This window comes from Atractosteus spatula, chromosome 11 (genome assembly GCF_055471065.1).
Source record: "Atractosteus spatula isolate fAtrSpa1 chromosome 11, fAtrSpa1.hap1, whole genome shotgun sequence".
In the NCBI taxonomy this organism is placed as follows: Eukaryota; Metazoa; Chordata; class Actinopteri; order Semionotiformes; family Lepisosteidae; genus Atractosteus; species Atractosteus spatula.
The window spans coordinates 23979984-23992538 of NC_142716.1; the positions used below are offsets into that span (position 1 = coordinate 23979984).

Below are 12555 nucleotides of genomic sequence, written 5' to 3' on the forward strand. Positions count from 1 at the left end.
ATTAAGAGAACGAATTACGGACTGAATTTGGAAGATATTCAGATGGAAGAAACTCTGCGAAGATAAAGACAAGTGTGGTGTGAGTAATTTAATCTCATTTACATAAACGTTTCCCCAAGAGACACCACAATATATACAGTATATGTATGGGACAAAGTTGAAATTGCTATCTGATATTCATATGCAAACTCTTGCAAATGTTTTATGTCAAAGTATTATGGAATACATATGCCTTTCCTTGCATTATACTTGAAGTATAAAAATGGCTCAACAACATACAGGAACTTTACCTCAATATGTTTAAGTATAAATGTAACTTGGTCAAGCTGGTAGGTTTGTGGCGGGTGTGCTTTGATGGCTGCTGCCACAACTTGAGAGTTCACAGTAAAATCTGGTGTTTCTATTGCCTGGGAGTTGTCTGTTTCCACCAGAACATTATTTGTTTCCAGAAGAACACGAATGCTGTCGTACCGGAGAAAAACAATAGAAACACTGCCTAATAAAAGAAAATAAATCCCAGTTATATACTGCTTGCCTTTGTGTAATCAATATAAAAACCTTTTAGCAAGAATGACATGAAACAAAAGAAACTCATACCAACAGCATGAGGAAGAAAGAAATAATTGTTAACCTACTTCTAAAGCTTTGAAAATATATAGATTTCATTAATTATGTTATTATTTTTACTGATATAATTTATTTAGTAATACTTCATTTAAATTATCATATTGCAATTTTATTTACAACAGCATATGTACTTTCTCAACCTATTTCTGACAATTATTTTGTTCATTAATGTCAACTAATGGATAAACTTACCATTCGTATCAGTGTCTTTATCATACTTTCGGGTAAGTGCAATGAAATCCCCTTCTATGTTAGCATTTGCACTAACATTACTTTTTATTTGTTGGGTATCAAAGATGTACAGTTTAAGGGCTGTAAACAAAATTAAAACAAAATGTAAATTTAAAACAGTGAAAACCTTTATTTAAATTGAAATCCAGTATTTCAAGAATCACCATAATTACCACAATTAATGCATTATAATTAAATATCCATAATTAAACATAAATCAGAGGATGTATCATCACCAGTACATATCAAGTACGCTTGATCATCAACCATGTAGTTCCATCAAAAACCTGTTAGAAATGACAGTCACAGTTTTGCAACAAATGAGACCTTAGTCTCATTAGTAATAATGCAGAAATAAACTTGACTCAAAAAATGGTGCAAGGGAACAATGCAATCCATTATCACAATACCTAAGCTTACACACAGGGGTATTCTCAATATACACATTATTATGCAGTGCATACTGTAGTTCATGATCTTTTATCTAATTGTGTAATTTTTTTTCTTCATTTGTAGAGTTCTTCTATCTACACTCCGTGCAAAAACGTTTTTCTGGGCCAATGTCCAACAATAAACAGACCTACTGTAGTCTCATGTTGCCTATATGCACAATTGAGTTCACAGTAATTGTAAAGAAAACCAGTTTCTAACAATTGTGTAACTCAAATAAAAAAAAATATAAATAACCATGTAATTTTGTATATTGTATAGAACTAAAACTAAAAGCAGGAATATTGCAGTACCGTATATTGTATCAAGTTATTATTATTATTAAAATATGATCAACATGTTTTATCGGTCTATTACCTAGCAACATTCACAGTTAGAGCATGTGCAAACTGAATAAAATCTAATGTTAGTGTTCTTACTATTCACCATCAATAAAGAAGACTGTTCTCCAGCATCTTAAAAAAGGAAAGCTCTTTCACTATTTTCCAAACCTCCAGGCAGAACACTTCTCTGAACATTACTAGGTTTGGAATTCTTTTGCTGTTCCAGTAGAGACACAAAGCCACCTCACTGTACATCAACATGGGGTCCTGACGGACCTTTCCTATGACAAAGCACTGCAGCTTCATTTCAGCTCTTTTCACTTAGAAGAAATCTGGGAGTGTGTCCAAACTGAATATCCAGCACTTTCTGATGAACCACTATAGTCCTTCATTTTGCAACAACATATCTTTGTGAAGTTGGATTTTCAGCACTGGCAGCAATCAAAATATCGAAATGTGCAAGGCTGAATCTTGAAGACTAGGTTGAACCTCACTGACATACATCCCCAGCTGAGAAACAGACATGTATTGCATTAAGATGAGTCTGAGGTAAATTTCTGACATGGAACTCCTTTCGCAATTTTGAGAAAAAAGTTGGATTTTGACTTACGGAGCACAACTACTTTAAATGTAATGAATAATAATTGTCTTTTTTGCAAATGTTTATTGTGGAATTTTTTATGTAGTTTTCTTTATCAAACACAATTTTCCCTAAAATTCGTTTAAAAGATCATGCAGCATGTATTTGAGACTATGTTTCTGGAGAGTTCTAGAACGAATATTATTTGTAGTAAAAGAAAACAACAATTATTTATTATTGGATATTTTTATGTTGTAGTGCAGTACACACACAAGAATGGAAATAGTCCATAAGCTTCAAACAGTAGAAGCTTATGCAGCCTCATAATTGGTCCATGAGGAAAAAAACTAGTCCATTAGATTTTGATTTAGGACCAAATATTTGTTTGTTGAAACAAAGGAGAAATACGTAAAAGACCATATATATTTGATAAATCAAATTGATTGAATAGAAATTCCTGACAGCAATCTACAGTGATCACAAAAATATTTTCCTTATATACATAGCTGTAGGTCTTTTTTGCTGACAATTTTTAGTTGGAATGAAAGGATGGTGATTAGATGCTTACGTTGAATTAGTAATGCTATCATGGCTAGTGAACATTAAATGATCCTGAAAATAACATAAAGATTAAAAATTATTTGACTATTTTGTATTTCTGTATTTGTTTTTTTTTCTGTGACCAGAAAACTACTTGGGTCATGGCAACCTTCCACTCTACAAAGGTGAACTACTACACCCTGGGAAAGACACAAACAGAAAGTTTAGAAGCTTCTGTTAATATAGCCCGCTTAGGCAGAATATGCAAACTTTACACAGAAGTTCCATTCTAGTTCAGAATCTAACACAACATCCAAGAGCTGTGATGTAGCGTAGCTAACTGCCATGCCACTGTGCTGTCCAACTAGAATGCTGTCCGACTAGAATATTCAAATATTTGCAATTGGACAAAGAAATGTTTCACACCATACCATTTTCTTAAAAAAAACTTATCAGAAAAAGTTAAAGCTTGAATTTGGTTGGATATTCCAAATTTGCTATGTCTTAATATCCCCAGTCTCAGTAAAAGAAGTGCAGAACTGGCTAAAAGCTCTGTAGTTAGGAGGACCTGAGGTAGTTAGTGTCATGAGCTTGCTGTCCTGTGTGGGTCTTAGGATCTCAGTGAACTTGCACTCTTATCAGTTCTTAAACACTCTCTCTGCTCTGAGTGTTGAGTTGATAATACCAAGAAAAAAGCAGGTGACTTGGCAATGCCCATTTCTGAAGAAAGGATGCGTGTGTCCTCATTCCTTCCGTGATTACTACTGTAAATGGTAGCTTCAGAAATGGAGGGAAATAAAAATATTTTAAAGTTGTATTTAAAAAATAAAAAAATAAATCTATTCATGTCTGCACCGCAACAATTAATTGGGGGTGTAGATCAAATATAAATGTCCTTAAACTTGATAATAAGATTCTAGATAGTATATTTATTTTAGCATTTCTTAATATTACAACAGAGTCAACTGTAATTTAGTTATGATTTTAGTAAAAGTTCAAGTTAATATTTAATGGAAAATTGTTGTTTTCTATTTTTTTCTCATATGCTTTGCAAGATACTGGTGCAATAAGGAATTATTTTTGCTCCATTACTTTTTTGTCTTATTTAGTTTTTTATTTGGAAAACACAATCAAAATCTAAGCTTTATTGTGTGAGGCAGGTATTAGGAAAACAAAATTTCCTGAAACATTCATTTTTATTTAATAGCAACAAAAATAGTATATAACAGAGAAAGGAGTTCAAACATTGTCAAAGGTTACTGCTTTACTTTTAATATAACCAGAACAAAATATTCGACTTTTGGATATACCCCTGGAGAAAATATTTTGAGTTTGCTTGTTTTTCAAGTTCATCTATTATTTAAAGTTTTTCTGACAGCTGAAAAGCTTCTAATCTAGTTTTCTTACCAATGTCACTTGCATTGACTTCCATCTCGGTTTTTTTTTTGAAATTTTGAGAAATATTCAGGGTTGCTTCTTCCACAGTATGCAGCAGTTTTGTAACAGTCTTTTTTCTGTCTTCTGTATTGATCCTGTTCCATGCCACTAATTCATCCCTTTCAATGAGATTGTTTACTGTATTTACAAAATCCTGTAAAAACATTAAGATATATTTTCAGTTTATACACATTATCTTTGGATGTTGACTTGTGTGTACAATAAATGTTTTTTTGTATAAAATGGAAAATGTACCCTTGCCAAAAATCCTGTATTTTATGAGCTTGAGCCCATTCATTATTAGTTTGGTAACACTAGTTTGTTGTCAACTGTCCTAAATGAGCAATCAGCTGTCTAGTACTCTGTTGCTTAAATTAGCAGGATTTTCTTCTTTATGTTGCTTACATCTTTTAGTCGAAGCTCAGAAAATGTTTTGTTACATGTAAAAATATATATATTTTTTTTTTAATGCATTATAAAACAGACTATTAGACATAGATCTAGTTATCACTAAAATTCCAGGTAGGGCGAATAGACTATTACACAGATGACGTTTATCTTCCAAGCTGGATGCAAATCACAACAAAAAAGCTCAATTAAAGGAGCAGTGTAAAAACAATTAAATTGAACTATGCTCAACAGCTTTCTGCAGTGCCCTTGAGTAAACAGCATTGATAAATCTAATTTGCAAACCTTGACTATATGGAAATTGTAATTCTATTTTATTACATTTTGCTTATATTTTACATAGTGGTTTAATTTAAATTATTTCAGTGTTACATTTTGCTTATTGTACATAGAAATATAAAATAAAGTATAAAACATCTCATATCTAAGATAAAAGTAGTGTGATCATATTGTCCAGATTTTACTTTAGCTTCCACCTTTATCAATTTCTTCAGTACTACAGATCTTCAATGCCTGCTCCTTATATTAAAACATTTGAAAAACAGACTGGGACACCCACCTTTGATGCAATGCCTGATTAGAAATGCAATGACAAAGGTGCTACTTTGCCTTATCAACATTTTTTAGGCCAAAATAGAGCAAACAGTACATTTAAAATTACCTGACAAACAAAGACAAAAGACTTAACATGTCCTGACTGATATGTAACCTCAAGGAAGGTTAAAGGTTAATCACAAACTCATTAGGGGAAGTCTTGTACTTACAAAGAGGAAAATGTTTAGAATATGCAGAGTAATTATACTTTTTGGAAGAAATTAACCCTATAATCTTTTTGCTTTCCATGGAAAATGAGCATAGCTGTATGGTTCCTTAGTTTTGATCACCATTAATAATGTTCAGAAATAAACTATGAATTACTCACTTTGGAAGGATATTCAATTTGTTAAATGATTATTAATTCAATTTGATACTCTTAATCTAAAGTAATACTATTAGATTCATGTCTCTTTGCTTTTCCTTCTTAAGGGCAGCAACCTTATGATTACTTCCACATGCTCCACTGACTTGAAATATGATCAATAAATATTGAGGGTTAGAGTCTTTTTCTAGAAATTAAACATTTAATTGTTTTCATCATATTTTTGTATTTTAATTTCACTTAAATCTTAAACAGTAATACGAAAGTCCATTTGATTTGACTGAGTTTAAACAAACCGCTATACACTGCAGCACTGTGATTAAGGATTTTTTTTTTATCAAACATACAGTATATCATCTCTCAAGGAATCATGACCTGACACATATTTTCATGTAAATGGGCATGCTCAGACATGGGCTAATGTGTATCCACAGGTATTTCAATTTTACATACTAAGGTGTTGATGATAAATATATATATCAGAATCCAGGAATAAAGAATGGTCATAACTTACTTTGATAGTAGCATTAGTAAGTGCCTCCTTGTCAATTACAGTGTCGTTCATAACACTTAATGATGGAACTGATTGTGATAAGACCTCCACATATGAAATCATATCAACAGGTGACAGGTCCCCTGAAGTTTGTTTCCTTATCTCTTCCAGCAGACTCTGTGGTTCTTTGATGTTACTAATCTATAGACATAAAAAACAGTTTTCTAGCAACTTGCATGCAATGTGAATACATTAAGTAAAACGTTATTAAGACAAGGACTTTATAAGAAAATGAATTGTACTGTCAAATGCAAAAAGAACTTTGAAGCAACTTAAGAATAATTTAGGGTTTTTTCATTTGTGAATAAAATGAAATTATTCTACACTGAGAAGCAGTATCCCATAATAAAGGAAATAATCACCATTTTAAAAATATCTTTTTTAAAAAAGCCAGTGGGAAGAATTAATTTTGCTTTAAGCTATGTAACAACTATTTTTCCTTTCTTTGCATTGACATTTTAAATCTAATTTTCCATAAATACATTAAAATTCTCTCTTTTACCTTCTCCCTAGTCCAATTAGTGGACTCATAGACTCGCAGGCCTGAATGTGACAGCACCCTATGCATTTTAAAAAATATATTCATGCTAACAATATGAAAGACATCTAGATTAAAGGTTAAGATGAAGGTTTAAATCATTTAGACTATTGCTCTAGCGAGGGCTTTGAGTTTAATTGGCCCCAAGGTGCCAACAGATACGATTAATAAAACATAATTTTCGTTATTAGAACAACGTCTGTCAGTGTAAAACACTGGGAAGAGTTGTCCTCTGCTTAGTACTAGCTATTCTTTAATATTCACTTGAACAGTAAACTTTAGCTACAGTTAGGAGGAAAGAAGAATAGTGTTTTCAGTCTTAGAAAGTATTAAATTATTTAAGAGATTGGGTCAGGCAGTATTGATTTTGAAGCAGGACATTTGGCACAGACAATACACTGCCAGAACCCCTCACATGAACAGCACACAGTAGTGCATAGAACAACAGATACCCTTTTACTGATTTTAATTATACTTGATAGGATGACCAAGCATTAACAAATGACCTATTAAATATCAAAAACAACCTTTTAACTGAAAGTTGATTAAAAGAGTGAAGTCAGGATGGTGCATGTGTAAATATTGTTGGTAAGGTATTACATGGCTATCTTTAGAGTAATATTTAACTGTGTTAAAGCAAATTCCTATGGAATTTAGAAAATATTCTTAACTAGGAAAGCAGCCATGTTCATGAGTACTGTGATCATCTTAGATGTTTTACATTTAGTTCTTTTATAAATCATATTAAAACTTTCAGGTATGATATGCCTACTGCTGAACATTTCCATCTCAGTGGTACCTTTATACTGTAGGGAAAATCCAGAGCATGCAATGCTCTTAAGATCTTAAACACACCACAGATGCGTGACAGATTTAACAGTATTGCTCAGTTTATTGTTATGAACATATTATGTCAAATATTATGTCATGTTTTGAAGTTTCAATACAAAAATACATTTACATTTAAAATAATTCAGATCACTTTAAGTTTTGCTTCTTTCTATTGTTTTTACCAATCTCATAGGATTCTGAACTGATCAAGAACTACCCTTATCTAAAACCTTATCTAAAAGAATCTGGTCATCTATAATATGGACACTCATGCTTGAAACATAATCTATGCAGCCTAATGTATGGCCACAGGCTTTCTTTGTTTCAGCAAAAATGAGGTTGACTGCCAGTCTTCATCAGGATTTTCCACCATCCTCTCTATTAACAATTTTCACCTGTATACATGTGAAATAACTATCCTGGTTTCATAGATTCACTTTATATGAATGTGTGTTTTATTTAGCCTTATTTTCTCCAATAAGACAAATAATATTATTTAAATAAGAATATTTTCTCAGACTCCAGTAACTGTTCTATCATTCAGATTAAACATTCAATTGAGATCCTGACTTCTTGGTCATTCAATGTCCCCATGCAGTTTTCGAACTGCAGTGTAGTGTGTGACTAATGTTACTATTGGGACTAGTTTTTTAATTGTGGAGCTAATGTGGCCATGTAAATACCCTTATGCAGGATATCCATTGTGGATATGAATAGTGATGTAGTAAACCAAAAAAGATTAATTGTTAATTGTGATTTGTCTTTTAACATTTAATGGGTAATCTTGTTCTATTTGTCTTGTTTTCTCCTCAACTTTTTTACATTATGTTTTTTTTCTTCTAATCCAGACAGTATTGTGTCCATGTACAGGAGCTCAACATCTCGATATTTTTATTAAATATTTTTTGTGCAGTACACCAGTATCACCAGCAGAGGAGAGTAGTTGATCACATATTACTGTAAAGCACAGGAACTTGTTTGTTCAGTGAGCTTAGTAATTATATGGCTACTTTTAGAACTTTTTGATAGATTTAAAAAGCCTGGTATCAATTTAATTATATCCTTGCTCCTATACATTAAGCAGCTGCTATGATGTTCCAATCCATTACACATTTCTAAAGCGTTCCTTGTCTTACCAGTCTTCTCAGACATGTACTAATTGTTACAACCATGCACACATATGACATATCACCCATCGCTAATTTCTTTAATATTTCGTAGGCCCCCAGATGGTCATGATCTATTTAGAGTTCTAAGCTCAGTCCAATAAAATGGGACCAGGCATTTTCAGTCCTAGAAAACCAGATTGGTACAGATTTCTGAGACACCTTTCAATTCACAAATAATTATGATCTGGAAAACACAGCTGTTTTGACTTCCTGTCAAAATAAATAGTTCAATGAAGTCATTAATTTGTGATATAGAATGAAAACCAGAAACAAATGTGATGATCAGACTCTGAGATAATATGAACAAACATTGACTACATTTATAGGAGCCTTCCAGAAAAACAATCTTTGTTGCTTTACATTTAAATGAAGACAAAGCTGTCCATTAACTATTGATATTTTGCTATACTTTGGTTGAATTTTGGGAGAGTTTTTTTTTAATTCTGCTTATGCCTTATGTTGAATTGATGTCATCAATGCAATATGATGTATCCTTCATAACCCAAATTGTGGACATTATTAATTTGTATATTCCAGAACATTACATTTTAAGGTAAACAACAATGCACTGCATATACTGTACATCCTGTATATACAGCATAAGTAAAGTGAAAAGTTTTACAGTACTTGCAAAATGATAGCCATTATAACTTCAGTTTAATTCTGTAAGGGATATATTCCACTGCCATTCCATTGTTAAAGGATAGAGCAATATTGTCCAAACCCTCTGACAGTATGGGTTTCAGTGATGTCAGAGAAGATGCAGTTATTTCTTTATTCCATTTCATCCCAGGAATGTTCTAAGATAGAGTTCTGCACTCTGAGCAAACAATGAAATGCTCTCAACTGTGTTCTCCTTGAACCACTGTCACTCTCATCTTATTGACTTGTGTGTGGCGTAATGCTTTTTGATATACCGTACAGAAAAATACATAATGACACAAAAGAAAAAAATAAATCTATAATACAAATTCTACATGATAAATTAACAGTTTTTATGAAACATTGAAGGGTTATTTAATACAGAAATTGACAAAAATCCTTGCAGTCAACATAGATTTTCATTTTCCAACAGATCCCACAAAAAAAACTGGGGATCCATATAATTCAATTCTGAAGTGTAGCACCTGCTTTGGTGATGTGCAGAAATTATCTAGCAGTTCCATTACATAGAAGATCGGGTGAAGATGAAGAACTGAGAAATTTCTTCACCAGTTTAATTTCTAATGCTTTCTACATTTTGGATTTGCTGACTATGTGAACAGGGATGAGGGGAGTGGTTGTCTAAGCTGTTTCTGAAAATTCACTTATCTTTATAAAAGATGGGCTTATATCTTATATATATGAGAATAGGAACAGACAACCACAATGATATGTTTGGGAAAAATCAGTCAACTCCTAACCTAAGGAGAAAAATCAATTCCTTTAGCCCTGTTGAAGTGAATTTGCCAACCACCTTACAAATGTGTGCAAGAAAGACCAAGATGATATTACCCATAAAATTAGCTTTTGATTTCATAATCTTACAAATTGTATTTCACACAAAGGAGTTTGACAGAAGACTGTGGACATATTCAGCCCAATCAACATCCTTTAAGACTTTTGTTGTGAAATGTACCTAAACAACATTTTGACCTCTGTAAATATGGAGTATTCCTATGTTGCTAAAATATTGTACATTAATATGACCAAAAATCGTAAGGCAGTTTGGAGCACCGGTTATGTACCATATGAAGTCAGCATGTGAGTGGCAGAAACAAATATGAAGGAACAGTAACTCCTAACCAGGACAATTAAATGTAAACATATTCAGCTGTAGGCTCAGAAACTGAAATGAGGATCCTAAATAACGTGGACCTGTGGAAGTCATTCAGACCTCCACAATTTCTTCACAAGTAAAACACAGCATCTCCATCATTTCTTGCTAAAATAATTCAAGGGTGAAGGATGTGTTTTATACTCAGTATTATACATTTACCTTTACTTCCTAAACAAATAGGTGAAGAATACCCTTTTAAATCTGGATTTAGGTGTTTAAACATCAATTTAAGTTGCAAAAACATAATAAAATGTATTTTACATTGTCCCTTGAAAAGCAATTTTCAGAACCAATACAAATATAGAAAGATATTCACATAGATAAACATGATGGAGAGCAACACAACACAGCTAAGTATGGACTTCCAACCTAGCAATAAAAGCTCTCTTACAAATCACTTACAGTGCAATAGCAGAGGAAGCAGTAGGGCCACGTAAAGACCAAGACAAAGAAGTGGAGGACTTCCCTCCACCTGGAATGGTAATTGTTGATTGGATGATATTATTGTCTTATTACATATTTATTGTTGTGTTATACAGAGAATATACTTACAGTATACACAAAGGAACAAGTAATAGATTTATTCCAGGGTGAAAAGAGAAGAAAAGAAACACAACATTCCGGATGTGGAGCCTTCTTCAGGTGTGAGAAAGACAGGGCAGACAGCAAAGAATATATAACACAAAAGAACAAAAGCCAGGAGAGTGGAGGATGTGGGAGAAGGGGAGAGGCAGAGTGGCCTCTCAGGTGGTACGAATTTGAAAACATCTCCTCCACTCTCCCGGCTTTTGTTCTTCTATGCTATATGATCTTTGCTCTCTGCCATGTCTTTCTCACACCCGAAGAAGGCTTCACAGCTGAACATCGTGTTTCCTTTCTTCTCTTTTCAGCATGGAATAAACCTTTTACTTGTTCCTTTGCAGCCTATGCATTCTGATGTAGCTACCCACCTGAACTACTTCTGCCTACTTACTGTATATACAGTCTATTTAACACAGTACTAACAGCTGCAAATTGAAACACAAACAACATTTAGTCTACCCTCAGAAAACACCCCACTGTTAGAAAGGCTAAACAAAACATGAAAACATCTTCTATATGATATCCAATTTTATAGGTAAAACATTTGCAGTTTCCTAGAGCAACATTAACCCTGAATGGCTCCAATCCAGAAGGTGTTGTGGGAAGCCTATGCATACTCAATTTAGACCAATTTAATGGTGACTGATTGCTGATGATTTGTTGAATAAAATAATTTGCAAATGACTTGAAACAGAAGTTGTTTGACATCTAAGACAGGGATCTTCTTAGCCGAACAGTCCTTAGAAACTAGTGATTTAAGTTGGGCTGTCCAGAACTTATGTCAATCATGCCTGACTTCGACAAACAATATCTCTCAGAAAACTGTGACTCTTTTCTCCCCAGTACACAAAACTCAAGGTCGGTAAAGAGTAAGAACCACCCTTAAAATCCACCTTTGTATAAAAAAGAATATCATCCACACAACACAATAGCTGGAACAGCAACTAAACGCAATGAGGGTAAAAATTAGAACTGATTATTTACAACCTGGACTTCCATGTAGTCCTGTCTTCTGCTGCTACGGAGTACCATGGTTGTTATAACATATACCTTAAAGGCAACTTTTCACAGTTGTGAAATGACAAACAGAAGGATAAGCTTTATGAAATAACAATACTTACGTATTCAAGTGTTTTGTTAATGGTTTGTGACACACATGTACTGTTCTCATGACAGTTATTTTTAGGATTCTCTGAAAAAAAATTAAAAGGAAAACATATATTATTCATCTATTGATATTTTACTTTCAGGATGCATAGTATCCCAATTAATGATCCCTGACCATGAGTGAAAGCCAATAAATTATTTTTTTCTGAATGAGATAAATCTTGGTCTTTAAAGAAACTCAAAATCTGTGGAAACTAGAAATTTGCAAACAGCTTTTGATGGATTCCAAGCACATCCTTGCCACCAATGCTGGAGAAATGCTAGCACAGGTAGTGGTGGCAGAGCTTGAAAAATGTTGAGAACAAGGAGATAAAGTGTTATGGAAAATATGGCCAGATCCAAATAAGCAAAGTTTAAATTGTAATATTTATTATATAAACG

At 33.0% G+C, this 12555-nt stretch overlaps 1 protein-coding gene across 1 annotated transcript in view; it reads right to left on the bottom strand.

Annotated features, from left to right (window-relative positions):
* adgrl4 (adhesion G protein-coupled receptor L4) overlaps positions 1-12555 on the bottom strand; it is a 46753-nt gene that overhangs the window by 15430 nt on the left and 18768 nt on the right. Inside the window, exons 5-9 of the mRNA XM_088928191.1 lie at positions 12129-12199; positions 6030-6209; positions 4159-4342; positions 820-939; positions 291-496 (exon numbers count right to left, since the gene is read on the bottom strand). Coding sequence (XP_088784317.1) covers positions 291-496; positions 820-939; positions 4159-4342; positions 6030-6209; positions 12129-12199 — 761 coding nt within the window. The remainder of the gene's footprint in view (positions 1-290; positions 497-819; positions 940-4158; positions 4343-6029; positions 6210-12128; positions 12200-12555) is intronic.